Here is a 21,286-nt window from a genome sequence, read left to right as displayed (position 1 = left end):
TAAAAACAAACAAAAACAGGAAAAAACAAGTGACACCAGGGATATAAGATTGCTTTGTACCTGGCAAAATGCTACATACACATGAGGGTTATTATGGCTTGAAGAGGCAGGTGCCTGCACTTTGTGGGCACAGCATGTGGCATTTGCATTGATATGCTCAGAAAGAAAACATCTTTTGGAGACAGTTTTTCTTTCTCTAAAGTTTGTGTGCTAGAGGCCAAGGTTGACACTTTTTAGAGGTGATAGCCACTTTCCTGTCATTCTTCCTTCTGCCCTAACACACAGGTATGTAAATGCCTCAGGAGGGGTAAACTTAAACTTTGTGAATTAACTCCTTAGAAATTATTAATGGCAGAACTGGCCTGAGGCCACTTCCCCTCTCTGGGCCTCAGTTTCCCTGCTTAAAAAAGAAAGTGGTTTTCGATGTTTTCTAAGACACTTTCCCTCTCTGAGCTTCTGTGATTCTTCTCTCAGTTTCTCCAATGAGCCAGGCTCTCTCTAGCTTGTAGTTCTTTGGACGTGTGGCTCCTTCCACCAGGACCACTGACCCCACTTGCCTGGTTTACTGCTGGCTCTTCTGTCTTTCTGGTTTCAGCATAGACATCACTTCCTTGGGGAATTCCTCTTGACCTCTCTAAACAGAATAAGCTGCCCCTTCTCCATGCTCCCATAGCCCCCACTCAACCTCCCTCTCTGTACTTAATACACTAAATGGTAATTTTCTGTTTACTTGACCCTTCCCTGCTCTACACTGCACCCTGCCGAGAGCAGAGTGTTGTATTTATTACTCTACCCCCAGTGCTAAGTGGAGGCGCAGTTCCAGATTTCCCAGTTCTGTCTACCTGGAGAGCTTCCAGACCCAGATCCTCTGGGAAGGGTTATGCCTCCAGAAACTCTCAACCACCAGCTAGAAGCTGTGAGTGGGAAAAGCATCCTTCAGTAGGAAAGAACAATTGACGTTATTAAAAGACTACTTAACATTAGAACTTACTTATAGCAGAGCCTTTCTAAAGAAACACGGAGTCCCTCTAAGTGTGACCTTTTAAAGTTTTTGTTTTTAAAATTTATCAGAGGGAGAATTTAAGATCTGAAGTTTCCCAGTCCAAGTATCTCTCAAAGGCTAAGGCAAAGAATCAGAAATGATCATTAGAACAGACCTTTAGCACCTGGCTTGGAATTTTCCATTCCACTGACAGGAAGGCAAACACCTTCTGTCCTGGCACCTTCTTCATATCCGGGTTGGCTGCTGCTACCCTGCACCTTTGTTCAGCTCCACCCCTTGTGGCCCGGCGGTTTCTGCTCTGCCCACCAGCCTCAGAGCCAGCTCTGGCTCTGCCATAATGGGGCTGCCCCTGCCAGGGCTGTGGCTGAAGAGGCTCTGGGTGCTCTTTCAGGTGGGCCTGCACGTGGCCATGGGCAAAGTGCTTCTGACACTGTTTCCCAGGAGAGTCAAGCAGAACATCCTGGCCATGAGTGAGAAGACTGGCATGGCCAAGAATCCCCACTTCTCCTATGAAAACTGGATACCCACTTTCTTCAGTGCCCAGTATTTCTGGTTCATCCTGAAGGTCCGTTGGCAGCGACTGGAGGACATGACGGAGCAAGGGGGTCTAGCCCCAAACTGCCCCGTGGTCCGCCTGTCAGGACAGAGGTGCAACATCTGGGACTTCATGCAAGGTCAGGAGGCTGGTCCAAGCTTGAGAGGTGCTTGGATGGGGGTGGGCAGGTGGGTTGGAAAGCCTGAATGCTACTAATCCAGCTGCTTCTTTTTTGGCTTCTTGTCCTCTTCCCACTTCCTGAAACTAGCACCTCTCCTGGGTTCTGTTCTTCTAAGTGGCATCGTCCCCTTCCCAGGCAATCAAACCGCAAAGCATCCACACTGGCTGTCAGCTCCTTCAGCACCTCTCTTACTGCACAGTCACTCTGTCTGGGACGCTCTTCACTGCCACCCCACCCTACCCCCCACCCCACACCTGGTCCACTCTTGCCCAGTGACACTTCCTGAGACAAGCCAACCCCCGGTCCCCTGGCCTACTCCCTCTTCTATGCTTAACATCCTAAACTTTTCTTTATCACACCCATTGTGGTTTGTAATTATGTGTGGGTATTTGATGAATGTCTGTCCCCTTCACTAGCCTGCAAGCTCTGTGCAGGTGGAGATCATGCCTCTATCTCACTATTGGGTCCCCCTGGCTGCTGCTGGCTCACGGTAGTTGCTCAGTAAATATCTGTTGAAGATTCTCTCTCTCTCTCTCTCTCTCTCTTCCAGGCAAACCAGCTCTATTTGGGTTCTTAAAGGCCTCTCTGGTCAGTTTTCCCTTTTTGTCCTTCCTCCTCCCCGTCTTGCCATCTCTTCCCACCAAACTTGTGGATGGCTGCCAGCTTCCCCTTCCACAAGCACATTCCTGGGTGACTGGTGCCCCAGCTCACCAACCTTCAGCAGCCCCCATCTGCATTTGGGATGAAACCCAGGCTCAGCCTTGTGCTGAAGGTCCTTCCTGATCTGACTCCAGCTTTTCTTCCCAACTTCACCTGCAGGCTTCCCCTCAGGCCCACTGCCTCCAGATGAACTGCTGGTTCTTTACATCCCTTGTGCTTTCCCTTCTCTTTGCCTTTGCTGGTGTTGTTGGCCCTTCCCCGCTGTCACCAACATTCCTCATCGTCAGGGTCCTGCTCTCGTGCCTCTCCCTGTGAAGCCAGCTCAGATCCCTTCACTGAGGCCTGCTCTCCCTCCCTTCTGAACTCATGGATCTCTGCCTGCACCTCTCCTGGACATTGATCCTTCCTACCCAGCACCCGGCTACCGAAGCTCAAGTGTCATCCTTCCGCCCAGTGGGGAGGCTTGGGACAGGGCTGTGTCTGATTCATCTCTGAATTCTCAGGGTATAGACACAGCAGAGTAGAGAAGGCCCCTGAGGCAGCTGGCTAATCTAGTGATTTTCAAAGCATGTTTTTTGGAACCCAAATCCCACACATGTGCTTTACTACATAGAGTTCCCTGGTCAAAATAGTTTGGGAAACACTGCATACTATACTCTCCTCCTGGAAGTTCATCGTGCACATGAACATATAAAAGGCTCCGAGACACCCTGAAGCTTAAAAACAAACCAAACTTGAAAAAACTTTAACACAGCACTGACTAATTTTCCTAACATACACATACAACTCCCCACTCTCCACCAGAGGAAAATCTTATCATCATCATATTGGTTCCAAAGAACAACCTCTGGGAAAGGCTGACCTGATCCAATGTTTTCATTTTAAAACGGAAATGGAGGAAACTGAGAGCAAGGGTTACAGGGCCAGTGAGAGACCAAGTCAGACCCAGAATCAGGGCTTCTTCACCCTGTTGTTTCAATACACCTCAACAGACATTTTTGAGCGTTCCCTAGGAGCCAGACCCTCAGCTAGATGCCAGGGACTCAGAGCTAGGAAAGAGCTTGCTGTTTTGCTTGAGGAATGTATGGTTCCACGGAACAGACAGATGTAATAAACAAATCCGTACAGTTCCGTGAGGCGGGCAGACAAAGGTATGAACTTTGCCTGCAGGGCTTGGAAGATTTCCTGGAGGAAGTGGCTTTGGAGTTAGGCCCTGAAGAATGAGTAAGATTTTTATAGCTTGAAAAGAGTGTTGCAATCAGACGGAAGGGGAAGAGTTTTTTGCTGATGACTTTAAACCATTGTGCTGAAATGACCTCTATTTATTCAATAAACATTCACTAAGTGACCACTGATAATAAGAGCAATGAGAGTAATAGCTAATCTTTACTGTGCGTCTACCTCGTGCCAAGCGCTGTGATAGAACCAGGCCAATTTGCTGACTTTTGACGGTCTAGTGATCGGTTCCATGAAAGCCAACTTGCCTCACGGCCAATTCACAGCATTCACTTGCTTATTTTAACTGTTTACCTTCCAGTGAGCCAGTGTACGTTTTGTTTTTTTCCAGTGTACGTTTTAAAGACTGTTCTATTTGTCTCTGCTCCCTGCTGCTACACCTGAAACTGAAGACGGAGAGAGAAGGAGTCTGAGAGACAAAAGAAAACTCTATTTATAAAATAGAGTTGGCTTTCAGCACATTGGCCCAGAGTCCCCTGAAATAATAGATACTGACAACACAGAAATCAACACAACTGGAAGATCTCATAACTTACAGAGGGAGATGATGGAGCGGGAGAGGGGACCCAGCAGTTCTGGGAGGAGTCAGGTGGGGTAGGAAGGTGGCCAGGGGAAGTTTTCCTGGAGAAGAGGATGGTGAGCTGATGGTCTAGGGACCGAAGCCTTGAGGTGGGTGAGGAAGAGGAGAGTGGTGACCAGAGCCACGCGGAGGGGAGGAGCAGCAGAGGTCTGATATGTGGAGGGGCTTCAGTCAGTTTGGCAGAAGTGGGGTGTGGGAGGTATGAAGGGGTGAAGAATGAGACTGGAGACATCATCAGGGATCAGAGCTTGTGGGGCCTCATGCGTCTTAGCAAAGAGGGTATCCTTTATCCTGTATTGGTGAGTTCTAGAAAGATTTTCAAGCAGGAAGTTAACATGATCAGTTCTGCTTATTAGAAAGACATCCTGTATGTGTTTTGGAAACCCACCAGTTCACTAAAAAGCTCTGTTGTATGCTTTAGGTATAAATATGAACTCATTTGAGAGCCGCAGACTGGAAAGTCTGGAAAACTCTTTACAGATAATCTAAAGCAACCTTTACATTTTTCAGATGCAAAAGCCCAGGAAGGTAAAGGACTTGCTCAGAGTCATACAGAGAGTTCTTGTAGACTGAGAACCAGACTTGAGCCTTAGGACTCTCAGCTAGTGCACATTCTGTTGTTGGATAAAACAACAGAGGCTCAGAGAGATTCCCAGCCACCTCTCATCCTCTGCATGTATGTGCACACACAAGACATACACACACTCTCAGACACACAGGTACCGCAAAACATTAACTGGCATGTTGGGGTAGAAGGCAAGTCCGGATGATTTCTTTTCTTGGAACCTAGCTAATCTGAAACAGGATTTATTTCAGCCCCCATTTAAAATCTTCTAGAATCTCTCCAGGTATACTTATGAGGGGTCAACTATAAACTAGCTTTCTCTGCTGAGAGAGCCTGGCGCAGAGAGTTGATTTACTGGTTTGGGGGTCAACCAGTAAGCTAACCAATGGTGGGTTCGAGTCTAGTGCCACCACAGAGCCGTTTTCCCACTTATGCAAACAAACTGGAAACTGGACTTGACAGTCTTGCCTGATGTTCTTGAACTGGTGTCCTCTGCACTGCGGCCTGTGGACATGGGCAGGCTGCCAGCCCCCGGTACAGCCACCTGCTTGCGCCCATCCTTCCTCTCTCTGCTAGCAGGAAAGCAGGGAACTAAGTTTAAACTTTGCCCTCACTGCTGGTCATTGCACCCAGACACACTATAAATAATTAAACAAATGGCTCTGCTTCTTCCAGTGGATGGTGCATTTTTTTTATCCAATTGAGAACAAAATTCCAGACAGCTCACGTTTTGCACAGGTCCTGACCTTAAATCTCCTCTGTTCTTATCTGAAGGGTGACTCCCTGGGGTCACTGGAGGCCAGTGGCCGGCCACTTGGCCATGACTGGCCTCTGAGCCTCTCCTGCTGTGACCTGGGCAAACCCTGCACATGGGTGAGGATGCGACCAATGGAGGCCCTCTCGATGCCTCCTAGGGCCTCCTATGAGGAAATCTGTGAGACAAGGACGAGGAGAACTTTGTATCTCCAGAGAAACTGGCCTGCTTGCTCCTCAGGTACTGAAAAATGAGGAATATATAAGTAATCATGTTTCTCCTTTTCCTTGGCCACATGGAAACTCGGAGTCAAATACTAGCTCAGTTATAATGAATGCATGAGACCTGTTCTGTGCCTCTCAGAGCGCCATGGTTTTTTACATTTTTATTTGATATTTTATTATCATACGTATAAATAAATAATTTTATTTATTATATGTATAAGCTGCTTCAAATCCTTTGCAGAATGAGGTGAGGGAATAACTAACCCAATAAACCACAAGTAAGTTAAGATGCCCTCTACTCCCCATCCATCAACAAGTCCTGTCAGTTCTACCTTTTCCCCTTCCCCACTGCACACAGACTAGCCCAGACTCCCATTATTTCTCATGTGGATTCCACCAACCCCCCCTAACTGCCTCCATTCTCACCCTCAGTCCTTTTGCCACTGAGCAACCAGAGTGATCTTCAAGTGTAAGCTGCCCACTTTTCATCTCACAGCCTACTGTAGCAGTCAGAGTTCTGCCTTGCAAGCAACAGAAACTCACTCTGATTTTCTTAGTCATACACATTTACACACGTACAAAGTGTATTAGAAAGATGTTGCAGGCTCCCCAGAATCAACCACAGCTGGAGCACTGGGCCTGGACCATCTTTTAGCATCAACAGTTGGGCCTGGAAGCTGCTGTCACTGTGATTGCCATGGGAATTCGTCACCACTATAGGACTCCACCATCCCTGACGGGGCGCTACCCCTGGGCCGTGGATGAATTCTACCATCTCAGTAACTCCAGAATCAAAGAGCTATGTGAGAGAGTCCAATCAGCCCGGGCCACTGCCTGTGCCCTGGCTGCTGGGAGCGAGAATGGACCTGGCCCCCCTGCCTTCTACAGAGCAAGGCTGGGCGCGCTCCCCCCATTAATAGTACACAAACTATAAATTCCAAGGAGGAAGGAGGGCTAGAGACTGAGCAGCCAAAATTGCAACAAATATCCAGCATCCTTACTTTATCTCCATGATGTCCCCTTGTACCTGGAAGAAAATCCAGCTGCTATACAAGGCATGGGAGAGCTTGCCTGCTTTGGCCCATACCTACCTCTCCAGTCATGTCTCTCATTGCCCCTGGCCTGGTTCCAGTCACAGTGGCCTTGCAGGTCCTTGAACACACCAAGCTCTGTTCTTCTTTGGGCCTTTGGACGTGGAGCCCCTTTGCCTGGAATGCTCTTCTCCTGCCTTTGCCCATATGTAGCTGGCTCTTTCCTGTTTCTCAGGATAAATGGCATCTCCTCAGAGGCCTCCCCTGACCCACCTGTCTTCAAGGAGGTCACTCCTTTAGAGTCTCTTTTGTGTCACTTATCACGACTTGAAATTACTTCATTGATGCTTTTGCTTGCTTCCTGCCTGTCTCCCCATTAAACAGAACTCCAGCTGCATGCAGGCAGAGACCTGCTGCTCTCGCTCTCTGCTGAATCCCCAGCGTGTGGCAGAGAACCTTGCGCAGTATGAGCGCTGAGTAAATGCTTGTAATGGAATGAGAGTGTGCTTGATGTTGGGGACATGAAGAAGAATGAGGGACAGGCCCTACCCTCAGGTGCAATGAGTAGCCTGGGGGATACAGACACAAACCGGCCATGTCACAGTGCGGGACCTGCCATGCTCTATCTAATAGGTGCACGGTAAGGGTTCAGCGATGTCAGCTCTGGTCATAAGTAGCCACGGGGTGCTAGCAGCTCCCTAGAGTTTACCCCCAGTCTAGACTGGGGGAGTTACAGAAGACTCCCACCAGGGCTGACTTCATGGGCGCGGGACTAATGAATCATACAGGGTGCCATGTTCAGAAGGGCCCTGAGCTTGGGCTGAATGCTCTGCAGTAGCTGTCTTGAAATTCTTAATAGCTTTATCTTTTTTTTAATGTATTTATTTATTATTTTTTTATTTTTGGCTGTGTTGGGTCTTTGTTGCTGCGTGCGGGCTTTCTCTAGTTGCAGCGAGAGGGGGCTACTCTTTGTTGCGGTGCACAGGCTTCTCATTGCAGTGGCTTCTCTTGTTGCAGCATGCAGGCTCAGTAGTTGTGGCTCACGGGCTCTAGAGCACAGGCTCAATAGTTGTGGCGCACGGGCTTAGTTGCTCTGTGGCATGTGGGATCTTCCCGGACCAGGGCTCAAACCCGTGTCCCCTGCATTGGCAGGCAGATTCTTAACCACCGCGCCACCGGGGAAGTCCAATAGCTTTATCTTTAATTTGCATTTTGTAAGAGAAGACTTTTCCACAATGGAACATGCCCTGGACACTTGGAGCCTTGGCTCACACAGGCTCCTGCTTCCCACAGCCTCCCTGCCCCCAACACGTTCTCTAAGGCCCACTCCTCCACTCCCAGTGCCCCAGCCTATCCAGCCTCATTCCTGCTCCCACCCAGTGACTGCTACCACCTTCTGGCCCCAGAGAGGGCCTGGACCAAGGTATGGGAAATGTTAGGGTCAGGTGTGGGCATCCCACCGCATCTCATACTAGGGCGTGGAGGTGGTAATCCGTAGCCTGGGCTGACAGCGCCATGAAGCAACTTGGCAAGTGACTGGGGGTGACTTGGCAGGAGAAGCTTTTTGCCCCCTCTCCTCTCATCAAGGTACCTAGCATGTCCCTGCATGGAGGTTGCGATAGTCTGTGGGTTGGGGTGATGGCAGGTAGGAAGATGATATGTCTTGCTCAGTTTCTGTGCTCCTGGCTGGGGCATGGTGTATTGGTCTGGTGGCTGGAGGGAAAGGAAAGCTGTTAGCCAGCAGCCACAAGCACACATACACACGTGCACAGAGTTTGGGGGCTCCTGGGTGACTGTGAGAGTCTGCATTCGCCCTATGAATATCCCTGTGTCCAGGGGAGCATGACATTAAACAGCAACTGAAAAGCAGCATGCCAGGGCAAGAGAGATACTGCACAAGAAAACTTTATATTTTAATGTATTTAACGGCACTTTCTCCCACTTTTTGAACAAGGGACTCTGCATTTTCATTTTGCCCTGGCCCAGCCAATTATGTGGCCAGTCTCCATGCTTCACTCCCCTTTGTGGAGTCTCCTCCACTGCTCCCCACTTCACAGGGAGGAGATGAGAGCTAAGAACATAAGAGCTTACATTTATTGAGCACCTACTATGGGCAGGCACCATGTTAAGCCCTTTTCTGTTTTAACTTATTTAATCCTTAGAACAATCCTATAAGGTAAGTATTGGTGTTATGTTCATTTGTGGGTGAGGAAACTGAGGTGCTTTGAATGGAAAGAGCACCAAATTGAGAATCTAGAAGCCACAATGTTCATTTTAATTCCATCATTGACCTGCTGTGTGACATGGAGCCAGCCTATACACCAGGGGGGAAAAAATCACCCACCTTGTAGTATACTGATTACATCAATGAGAGAATAGATGTGTGCCTGCCTTATAAACCGCATGAAAGGGACTCTCCTTGCCCTTATTTTAATTACCACCCAGTGAGTGCAGGTGGTCTGCTGAGACCACCTGATAGAATCCCCTCATTTTGTAGTGGAGTAAACTGGCTCCAGCCTCTGCTAAATCACACGCTCTAGGCTTCCATCCCGCACTGTGCCCTGGCTCCATCTTAGAGGGGAAATAAAGGTGATAGAATGAAAGCAGGAGTGAAGATGGTGCTTGCAAAAGAAATGCTGTGTGTCGATTATTGGTTGATTGTGATTCTGTTTGTTTCAGGCAACAGGCCACTGGTGCTGAATTTTGGAAGTTGCACCTGACCTTCATTTATTTTCAAGTTTGACCAATTCAAGAGACTTATTGAAGATTTTAGTTCCATAGCAGATTTTCTCATCATTTACATTGAAGAAGCACATGCATCAGGTAAAAAAGAAAGATTTCCTGCCTCCACCTCTTCCCTCTCTCTCTCCCCCCTTTGCTCAAGGTTGGGGGTAGGGAGAAGAGGAGGAGAGGGAGAAAGAGCCGCTATTTGTTGAGGACCTACCATCTCCCAGTCCCTGCTAGGTTTACCCACCACTCGCTAACTCCACAGTCTGTGCTCTCAACTAGGCACACAAAGCAGAAAACCTGGAGTGACAGGTCTAGCTGGGAGAGCATCTAACATTCTGAATGGATAAATAGGGAAACCAAGGGAGAGGAGCTAATATGAGCACAGTCACAAGGAATTTAGACCTGAAATGGCGGCTCTATAGCAACCTGTGAAATCCATTCCAAGCCTCTCCAAGCTCAAAGGGACTTTGTGGTTCATCTCAGACAGTGGTTCCCAAGCGTCAGTGAGCACCAGAAGCGCCTGGAGGGCTTGTTAAAGCAGACTTCCGGACCCCACCCCAGAGTCTGAGTTAGATCTGGGGTGGGGCCTGGGAATTTCCATTTCTAACCAGCTCCGGGTGACACTGAAGCTGCGGACTGGGGACCACACTTTGAGGACCACTGCTCTGGGCCAGCTTCTACCTGGGGCTGGGATCCTTTCTTCAGCCCCTAATAGGTGATGACTCATCTTCATTACCTCATGGGAAATCTTGTTCCTTTGCTGCACAGCTCTGTTTGTGAGAAAGTCCTTCCTTACGATGGGCAGACATGTCCCTTCCTGAAACTTCTACAGCTTGGTCTAAGCCCCTTGAACTTTATAAGATGGTCAGACACATCCCTGTCTCCCTGATTTTCATGGGGACTGAACACATGAGTTTGGCCCAAGTCTCAAACCCAGAGATTGGAGAAGGCAAGAAGGCTCATGTGGCTGAGGGGGACGAGTCATTTACTCACCCATCTCCCCACAAGATGAGAGGCTGTTTTGATCATCTGCCACCCAGCACCTGGCACAGTACATGTCACAGAGTCAGTGCTCAGTAATAGTTGGGTGAATAAGTGAGCATTTAGGCCAGTATTAGCCTTGCTGGCTTATCCACGTGTTGTAAGTGTAGAGATTGCTATTGATTAGTTTTCAGCAAAGCTGGTCCAGCAGCCCTTTCCCCAGTGTGGTCCTTAGATCCCTCATGTCTGATCCAACTGGGCTGCTTGTTGAAAATGCATATTTCAGGGCCCCACCCTAGGCCCACTGCATCTTAATTCATATGCACCCAGAGGTTGGAGAACTGCTTTCAACCTAACACTGTGTTCATTTAGCTGCCCATTTCTATCCTCAGGTAAGGCTTTGGGGCAACTTAAAATATTAGCATAGGGTAACAGGTACATGGAGATTCATTAAACTGTTCTCTCTACTTTTATGTATATTTGAACGTTTCCAAAATAAAATTCAAAGCAAACAGCATAGGTATCAGGAGAGCAAAGGCAAGCACAATGTGCCTCTTTGTTAAATACGCTTTGGGAGAGCAGCTGCCGTCAATTAAAGAAAGAGAACCTGGGCACCTACAGGTGTCTGTGGTCTCCACCGTAGAGAAGAGGCGATGCCTTGATGTCCTCATAGCTGATGGCCAAAGCGCTGCCGAAGCTGATTTACCTGTGGGGTCAGCGCTGCTCAGTCTTTAAAGTGCACTTAAGTCACCTGGTGATCTTATAAAGATGCAGATTCTGGCTCGGTGGGGCCGCGGAGGGGCATGAGACTTGGCATTTTTATGCAGCTCCCCAGGTGGTGCTGAGGCTGCTAGCGCAGGGACCACACTTGGAGTAATAAGGTGGTAGAGGATCCCGCTTTGATCTCTAAAAGTACACATTGCAACAAAAGGGGCTGGATCCTCCCAGAAATTGTTTCTGGTCCTGATACCTGTCTCCTCCCCCATTCTCCTGGAATCAGACTAGCAGGTTTAACCCTTTCCTGGACCCAGGGCTGTCCACCTCAAGCCACTGAGAAATTTCTCCTGAAAGCTGGGTTTCCTAGGGGAAAGGTACTGAGCAGAGAGGACTCTGAAGCATGGAGCAGGTGGGGCCAGTTCTGCTGATGGACTTCAGCAACTTATATTACCCTGGGAGGCAACTATTAGTATAAATGCAAGCCACGTGGCTTCTGAAAGAACCTTCTACCCAAGTAGAAGGGCAAGGCCAGTAGCAGTTTATGGTTATTTTTTCAACCTGTGGGCCCATTAGCTAATGAGTACCCTCTCTTTAAGTAGGCAGATGGGCACCTCGCAAACGAGGCCAATTGAAAATCCCCTTTCATTTAAAGTGAAGCAGCTTAAATGGGTTTGGTTTGGGGTTGGGGGTGGGGCATCTCCAGAGCAAAGTAGTAGAATACCTGCAGTATAGAATGAAAACTGCCAAAAAAAAAAAAAAAAAAAAAAAAAACCAGCTTCTTTCCCACCTGTCTGCTATTTGGGGGCAGTCAGGCAAAACAAACCAATATCTTTCAAGCATCTACCATGAACCAGGCAGAGTACTGGGAATTCTGCAATGTTCTCTCATGTAAGCCTCACAGCCATCTGCAACGTAGGTTCTGTTAATCCCATTTAACAGATGGGAAAACTGAGAATTTAAAGAGCTCGCCCAATATCACACAGCTGGGTGTGTCAGGGAAGGCTTCCTGGAGGAGATGGTGTTACAGCAGTGGTTCTCAACTGAGGGTTATATTTGTCCCGCAGGGGATATTTGGTAATGTATGAGACATTTTTGGTTGTCACGAATTGAAGGCAGGGGGACGCCACTGACATCTAGTGAGTAGGGGCCAGAGATGATGCTCAGTGCCTTACAACACACAGGACAGCCCCCGTGTCAAAGAATTATCTAGCCCAAGTTGTCAATAGTGCCACAGTGGAGAAGTCCTCCATCTGCAACCCTCAGTTAAAAGTGTGCGTGGCGGGGGTGTATTTGGCCGGCAGGAAGTAGGTGCCATGCCTGTGGGGCTGCTGTCCGGCCTTTCTCTTACAGATGGCTGGGCTTTTAAGAACAACGTGGACATCAAGAATCACCAGCATCTCCAGGACCGCCTGCGGGCAGCCCGCCTGCTGCTGGACAGGAGCCCCCAGTGCCCCGTGGTGGTGGACACAATGAAGAACCAGAGCAGTCAGCTCTACGCAGCGCTGCCTGAGAGGCTGTACGTGCTCCAGGACGGCAGGATCCTGTACAAGGTGGTGACCTGGGGCAGGGCGCCAGGGAGGGCGAGGACAAAGACAGGACTTTGTATCAACGCTCAGAAGAGGAAACTGCCTTGCCCAAGGCCACACTGCACAGGCTCTGATTTCAATTCCAAATCCTCTGGGATGGGATAGGAGTGGCAGGGTTTGAAGCTGCTAATCCCTGAGACAGGCCTGAACGTGGAAGCGGGTGCTGAGGCCAGAAGAGAACCAACTCTGCAGTTAGGAGCTGGAAATGCTGAAGCAGGAATTCGAGACAGGCATTACGTCCAGGCTTCTTTTCTGGTGATTGTGTCACCACCCTTCAGTGCTTCCAGCCTGGCAAGGGTGAGGGGAGTAAGCGTAGCCTCCAACCCTGTGGGCACTGGTAGCCTCCCCTGAGAGGATGGAAATTAAGTTTTATAGCTGCTGAAGGGATTCAAGCCTTGGCAAGCACATGAAGCCCAGTCACGTGGATGCTCCTCTGCCCTTTGTAATGGAAGTGCCCCCGATTCTCCATTCACACCCTTCGCAATCATGCCGCAGTGCAACTGTTTTCACACACCATGTTCACGTGGTCAGACAGGCCCTACTCACACGGGTGAAACAAGCAACAACCTGCAGATGAATCCTCAGGGTGCTAAGGGTCACAGCATGAGGATTCAGGTCCTTCTTCCTTTCCTCTCTCCTGTGACATGGTAGTAAAGTGGCACGATTGAGGCAAGCTAGGTACCGAGTCCCTACCCTGGAAAGCGCTGTAAACACAAACACAAATTTAAAATGGCCCACATCTTACTTCAAGGTGCTCACAGTTGAGATGATAAGGAAGACACAAATAGAACGTTAACTTGGCCCGAGTGCGGTGAGACTCCAGAACAGGGATCAGCAAAGCTTTTCTGTAAAGGGTCAGATAGTAAATATTTTCAACTTTGTGGGCCAAATAATCCCTGTCGACATGGTTCGGTTCTGCTGTTATAGCACAAAACCAGCACAGACAATATGTAAATGAAAGGGTGTGAGACATCAGGACAGATTTAGCTCTCAGACTATAAATTTTCTGAATGTCGGGGAAAGGTAGGCCTTTCAGAGGACAACTGAAGCCAGCCACGTGAACATGGTGAGTGAAAACCATTGCAAATATAGGGGAGAGGGTGGGGAGAGGCACTGAGACACATTAGGGAAGGGTGTGAATGGAGAATCAGGGACACTTCTGTTACAAAGGGTTCATTCTGGACCAAGGAGTTTGGCCTACATCTTAGGGCAAAAGAGAGCCACTGAAGAGTTTTGAGCAGGGGAGAGGCACAATCAGATCGGTACTTTAGAAAGGTCATGGCCTATTGGGTGAAGAATGGGCTGGAGAGAGCAGGGGCTGAGGACTGGGGGTGGGGGGAGGTGTGGCAGCTGCCCAAACAGAAGATGAAGAGGGCTGAACTGGGGCTGTGGGACTGGAGAGGCAGAGGTAGTTTGACGTAGAGTGGGCAGAACTTGATGAGAGGTGGAGAAGTAGATAAGGCTGGTCTGAAGGTCTGACTGTGGAAGAGAAGCTTATTTGTATAGACCCCTTTTCTCCTTTTAAAACTATTCACTTTACCTGCTCTGGTTTTCCTCCTGCTTCTCTGTCCAGTCTTCCCATTAAGTGTTGGTGCCACTCCACACGGGTGATCTCAACCACCTCATGGGTGCCTGCCTTGACTACACCATCCTGATGACTCCCACATGTATATCACCAGCCCAGATTTCTCAGTTAAGCTCCAGACCTACATATTCCTGCAAGGTGGAAATCTGGAAATGCTGACTCATTTTTCTTGCAGGGTAAACCTGGCCCTTGGAACTACCGTCCAGAAGAAGTTCGTGCTGTTCTGGAAAAGCTCCACAGTTAATCTGGACAGATCCCCCAGTTCTAGGTGCTCAACAAGAGGTCTTCTCAAGGCTTGGCTTGCCCCCCATCCCAGCTGACATTTACCTCTTGACCTGTGTCCCCAGCGGAATCACTAGCCCAGATTTTTCTTATCCAAGCAAACAACTGTTACAATGAGAAAATGAAGCTGCAAGTGAGCTGAGTGTTAAAGAAGGTACAACTCCACACTGCCCCCACCGTGGAGACCTTGTTCATTGCACAACGTCTCAGCGTGAGAGCAGGCGCACTCCCTGGGCTTCCTTCTGAACATCCAGCCACTCCACTATGGCATTCCTTAAATGAAGTAACTTCATTTTACCAAATTTGCCATTTATGGAATTGATAATTTAATAACTAGATTGGTTTTTAGAACTAAGCATGGGGATAACTCCAGGTGTTTAGAGAGAGATGAGGAATTTAAAGAGAAAGGAGTAGGAATGGGAGCAGACAGTACAAATGGGAACGCTTCCCTCGCCAAAAGATTTAAACCAGAAAGTGGTGGGGGTGATGAGAGGTGAGTTTCCCTGGTAATATGTCTTCAATTCTACTGTAGAAGAGGCGGGTACTCACTTTACCATCTTTGAATATATTTCATAGAAGTCTGGCTCTCCATACCCAGGAATCTTCTACTATCTTCACTTACCAAGAGCCACTGTGGGGAGGACTGGCTTCCTAAAAACGTTATAACCTTGACCAAACTAGACCACAGGCAATACAGAGCTGTCATTCAGTTATGCAGAAGCTCATATCTGTAATTCTGCTTCTCTGATTTCTTCACACGTCTCCTAATGGTCATTTGTGTTAGATTACATCAGTCTAATGGATAACCATTGGTATTGATCTGTTTTAACTCTGCCTCTTTTCATATTTGTTTATGATGGCCACAGCCTAAAGTACACACAGCTGTGACTTGATTTGAAAGAAAATGTTTTAAGATGCAGCAAGCTAATACAGAATGATTAAAAAATATCAGGCTAGTTCAGATGGCTTCAGTGCGATATTTACACTGTCTTTTCTAATGTGTGTCAGCTTGTTCTAGCTTTTATTATAGACCAATGTAATCTGATTAGAAAAAATAACATATGTTGGAAGGCCCTCCTCTGGAGGGAAGAACACTCAGTCTCTATGTGTTACCTGTCTAACATGGTTTTGTCTTGTGAGCTCCTTGCCAGAGAACATCCATATGGGAGGCATATTACGTTCACAACATGACATAATAGAATGGACTTGGGAAGCATTTTTTCTAACATGAAAACACATTCTCCTTGGCTCTGCCTTAGTTGCCACATGTTATTATTAATGTCGTTATTTTACTTTTTAAAAAATAGTTGTTAATCATCTATCAGGCACAGGCACTTTCAGATACGTAGTCTTATTTAATCTCTGTATATTGCAAAGAGGAGATTATTAGCCCCGTTTTACAGATGAGGAAACCAAGGCTCAGAGTTAAGTAACTTGTGGAAGGTCTCAGAACCAGTAAGTAACAAGCTGAGATTCAAACCCCATCTCTAACTTCAAACCAGAGTCCTAGCTGTGCTCTCTACTGGCTGTGTGACTTTGGTTAAGCTGCTTTTGTATCTTGAACTATTACAAAACAGGGTATCAATAGGGCCTACCCCACAGAGGACTCATAAATAAAGCACTCAGAACTGTGCCTGACTTGGAGAAAATGCCATCGAAGTGTTGGCTCTTATGGTTACCATCATTATTGTTTCACAACTGCCTCCTTGGGCCCCCTTCAATTCACGTCTATAAGTGCATAGAAATATCCCGGTTTTAAACAAATAGTAGCTGGAACTGAGGAGTTTTCAGAAAGCTAAAATAGATCCCAAACATTCCAATTCAATTCTCTTCAATGTAATGCTTCAGACATTAATTGAGCACTGATTCTTTTCTGGGTGCTGAGTGATGATGCAAAGATGACAAAGTCCAGCTTTGGTCCTCCAGCAGCTTAACCTCCTAGGGCAGGGGGGATGGGGGTGGACATGCACTGCAATAACCATAATTCAAGCTGGACTATGATGGGTTAGAGTGAAGACTAAAGCTCAGAGAGCACAGAGGAGAGAGCAGCCCTTCTGAGCTAGGTGCGTCTAGGAAAGCTTTGTGGGGGTGGGAGCCTCTGGGCTTGGCCTTCTAGGATCCCTAGGACTTCTATAATCTGGGATGGGATCCTGAAGAGTATGGGAAGGGAGAAGAGCATTCAAGTGGGCTAAACAGCATGGGCAAAGGTGGGGAAAAAACCTGCCCAGGAGACTGCAAGAGGTTTGAATTCAGTTCTAATTCATGATCAAGAAAGGGCTTTTCTATTTGAAGGTGACCTCTTTGGGTCTGGATAACAAGAATGATCTTGTTATCCAGAGGAAGTAAAAGAAGCTTGTTAAAATGTCTTGTCCCACTCTGAGTACAGTTTGCATTCAGAACTTCAACTGATTTGAAGAATCTTCTTCAAAATACCATGCCGGTCTGCTTTCAGTGGGAGGGTTTACGTTTTTAGTTCACTTGTTCTCTAAGGGTGATGACCTTTGTGGTACCTGGCTTTATGTGGGACTCTGAGCCTACACCCCATTCTAGCTGATGCAAGACATTGCCTTATGTGCCTGGCAGGAGGCCCAGGAAACTCAGGCTCTGACTCTCAGAAATTGGCAGATGCCCTCGGAGTGGCCCAGTGACTTTAATGCTTGTTCAACTCCCCAGAGTCAGGCTCCCAACTGGTTCCTGGCCACAGAAAACTTTATTTCTGCTAAGTTCAGCCATTAACTTCAAAAGGTGTATTAAAATATTTTATCCAGCATTGTTAGATGTTCGATTCCAGGATATCCAATTGGCCATATAGATTACATCATTGCAAGTCTCAAGTATGCAGTTTTTTGAAGAAGGGCTCGTGGATCCTGTATTCCCTGAAGTCTTACATGCTTCTAATGACCAGCTGTTGTCCTTAAGCCTGAAGGATATCTGGCTGGGTTTCAGATTCTTTTGTTTCAGTCTCGACCTCAGAGATCTGTGGACATTGTTCCACTGTTGTCTAGCTGTCATGAGAGGAAAAGTCTGAGGCCAGCCTCATTTATTTCCCCTGGCACTTACTTGCTTTTATTCTGCCTGGAAACTTGTCAGATTCTTTCTTCATATTTGAAGTTCAGTAACTTCACCAAGACGTAGTCTAGTGTTGGTTGTTCTATGTCACAATTTACTGCTGTGGTCTGAATGTTTGTGTCCCCTCAGAATTCATATGCTAAATCTTAAAGCCCAGTGTGATAGTGTCAGGAGGTGGGGCCTTTGGGAGGTGATTAGGTCATGAGGGTGGAGTCTTCATGAATGGGATTAGAGCTGGCTTGCCCTCTTCCACCATCTGAGGATACAAGAAGTCTGTAACCCTGTAAAAGGGCCCTCACCTGACCTTGCTGACACCCTGATCTCAGATTTCCAGCCGTCAGAACTGTAGGAAATGTTTCTGTCATCTATAGGCCACCCAGTCTATGTTATTTTTGTTATAGTAGACCTAAAGGACTAAGGTAAATACAATATCCTCTTTTGATCTTAAGATTTCTTTTTTTTTTTTAATTTCAAGGACATTTTTTGTTGCCTTGAACATCTTCTCTGTTGCTTTTGTTCTATTATCTTACTCATGGACTATAATTATGGGTATGTTGTATCCTTTTTTCTTCCATAACTATTATCTTCTCCATAACTTTTAAAATCTTTGTTCTTTTTGATTCCATGTTGTGATTTTTCTCAAAATTTTTCCTCTGATCCTGATTCTTCTTAAGTTGGGTTTGTTATTGTTCCAGATACGGCTTGTTGGTTCTCACTCTTTCCTACTCTTCCACACTCTCCTCTGGGTTTCAGGAGGTAGAAGCCTGAACACTGCATTCTGGTTAGGTTCTGCCAATGCGAAGCACTGGTGGAGATTAGAGGTGGGCAGAAGGCAGAAGTCATTTTCTCCATCTCTGGCTGTAGGGATTGCAGGAGACTGTGCATGGTAGCTGCTTTAGGATCACCAGCCATGGTGGTGGAGTGGCTTCTGTTCAGAGGCAGTAATGGTGCTTCCATTGATCAACAGTGAATGTGGCCCATGGGCTTCAGCTCTGGGTTACATTCTCATCTTCTGTTTGTTTTCCCAGACTTTTCAACACTTTGTAACAAATTGCCTGCATTATTTCCTTCCCAGCTTTAACTAAATATCTAGATTGATTTCAGTTTTCCTAACTCAGTGCTGACTGCTACAATTATCATCATCATCCCTTTGCTTCTTATGTGGCTTTCACCTCTGAAACAGTTTATTTTTCTCTTCCATTTCTTTTCTCAGCTCTGCCAGCTCAATTTTCATCTTCTGCATCTTCTTTTTCTTTAAATCTTTGCACCTCTTTGAGCTCTCTGTCTTTTTTTTTTAATTAATTAATTTATTTGGCTGTGTTGGGTCTTAGTTGCAGCATGTGGGATCTTTCATTGCGGCTCACGGCTGTTTGTTGCGGCAGGCAGGCTTCTCTCTAGTTGTGGCACGTGGGCTCTAGAGAATGCGGGCTCAGTAGTTGTGGCACGTAGGCTCTCTAGTTGTGGTGAATGGGCTCCAGAGCGGGCGGGTTCAGTGGTTGCAGCACGTGGGCTTAGTTGCCCTGCAGCATGTGGCATCTTAGTTCCCCGACCAGGGATTGAACTCTCATCCCCTGCACTGGACCACCAGGGACGTCCCTCTTTTTGATTTTTTGAGAGATAACTATTGGGTCTCCATTCTTGATGTGTTCTTTGTGTAATTTCTGTTGCAATGAGTGTCCTGTAACTGCCTTATTTTTCTGGGCCCCCCTCCCATCTTTTTGTCTTATAGTTTCTAGTCATAGGTCCCTATAGCACAATGGTTCTCAAACTTTGACATGCATCAAAATCACCTGGAGGGATTGTTAAAACAGATTCATGGGTTTCCCCCCGCCAGAATTTCTGATTCAATAGATCTGGCGTTGGGCTAGGGAATTTGCATTTCTAACAAGTTCTCCGATGAGGAGGAGGTTGCTGTTCCAGGGACCACACTTTGAGAACTATTGTTACTATAGATGCCGTCAGTGTTCTGCCCAGATCCCTTTTCCACATCAGTGCACCCATCTGCCAGCTGCTGTGAGTGTTGGCTGCTAATGGTTCACAAGTGTCTTTTCTCCTGAGAATTGCTCTAAGTGACAGGAGCTACAATGCCTGAGAGGTTATGTTCCCATAAGGGTGGCCCATGGCCAATGACTGATGGATTTGAGAGCACAAAGGCCTGGTCCCTTGCCTCCAAGTTGGAGAGCATACCTCTCTGGTGTCATTCATGCTCCAAAGCTCCCTGTGGCATCAGGCTGAGGCCAGACTTCAGCTGAAGCCATCTTTGATTAACTTTCTCCCCTGACCTATTCTGCTTCCGGAGAGCACTCCCTCAGTAAATCACTCTTACAACCATTCCTCTCTAAAGCTCTGTTTCTAGAGACCCTGACCTAAAGCAGTCCTCTTCTGGATCTTTTCTGATTGCTCTTTTTTAATAGGGCTTGTTATTTGCTGAAGCATAATATAGAAAGAGGAACTGTCAGCTAGGGCAATCTGCAACTTTGATTTAGATTGGTTGTCTTGAATGCTCTCGTTATTTCCTTTGCAATGGGGCTCATAGAGCCAAGGTGAGCTGCCTTCTCACCACCTGCTCTGGACTTAATTGTGCCCTCCCCCCACCCCCATTCATATGTTAAAGGCCTAAGCCCCAATGTGACTTTATTTGGAGGTAGGACTCATTCAAGGTTAAATGAGTTCATGGGGTGGGGGGGGGGAGGCTGATACGATAGGATGAGTCGTTATAAGAAGAGACACCAGAGGGACTTCCCTGGTGGTCCAGTAGTTGAGAATCCACCTTCTAGTGCAGGGGACGCAGGTTTGATTCCTGGTCTGGGAACTAAGATCCCACATGCCGCAACCACTGAAAACGTGGGTCACAACTGGAGAACCCACATGCTGCAACCCACATGCTACAGAGCCCACATCCTCTGGAGCCCGGGCACCACAACTACAGAGCCCACGTGCTCTGGAGCCTGCACGTCACAACTAGAGAGGCTGTGCACTGCAACTACTGAGCCTGCGCCACAGCAGGAGAGAAGCCCGCATGCCACAATGAAAGATCCCACGTGCCACAACTGAGACTCGATGCAGCCAAAAATAAAATAAACATTAAAAGTGATACCAGAAAGTGCTCTCTTTCCCTCTCTCTCCCTCCCTCCTTCCCTCCCTCCCTCCCTCTGCATTTGCTCCAGGAAGAGGTCATATGAGCACACAGCAAGATAGTGGCCATCTACAAGCCAGGAAGAGACATCTCACGAGAAATCCACCATGCTGACACCCCGATCTTAGACTTTCAGCCTCCAGAACTGTGAGAAAATAAAGGTGTGTTAAGCTGCTCAGTCTATGGTATTTTTTACTGCAGCCCGAGCTATCTAAGACGCCTTCCTTCACCATGCGGTACCTCCAGCAGCCTCCGCTGGTGTATCTTGCCTGGCTCCTCCTTCAGCTCCACCTCCTCCGCCATTTTGAATGATTAACCTGAGCCCTGTGGGGACATTCTCCATCCTGAAGCTGCCTACAGACCAAGATCGCTTCAATCTAATCAAAGGATTGTTGGATAAACCTTTCAGAACTGTGACACGTTTAAGAAAG

At 47.4% G+C, this 21,286-nt stretch overlaps 1 protein-coding gene across 1 annotated transcript; it reads left to right on the top strand.

Annotated features, from left to right (window-relative positions):
* The first annotated feature begins 1,334 nt into the window (after positions 1–1,334).
* DIO1 (iodothyronine deiodinase 1) lies at positions 1,335–20,166 on the top strand. Its single transcript, XM_082833993.1, has 4 exons — positions 1,335–1,677; positions 9,449–9,592; positions 12,548–12,747; positions 14,544–20,166. The coding sequence occupies exons 1-4, from the start codon at positions 1,341–1,343 to the stop codon at positions 14,610–14,612; spliced, it is 750 nt and encodes a 249-aa protein (XP_082690119.1). The 5' UTR covers positions 1,335–1,340; the 3' UTR covers positions 14,613–20,166.
* The last annotated feature ends 1,120 nt before the right edge of the window (positions 20,167–21,286 follow it).

Source organism: Leucopleurus acutus, assembly GCF_964270905.1.
Source record: "Leucopleurus acutus genome assembly, chromosome: 2".
Taxonomy (NCBI): domain Eukaryota; kingdom Metazoa; phylum Chordata; class Mammalia; order Artiodactyla; family Delphinidae; genus Leucopleurus; species Leucopleurus acutus.
The sequence above is the reverse complement of the archived record's forward strand: the minus strand, read 5'-3'. Positions and strand labels throughout refer to the sequence as shown.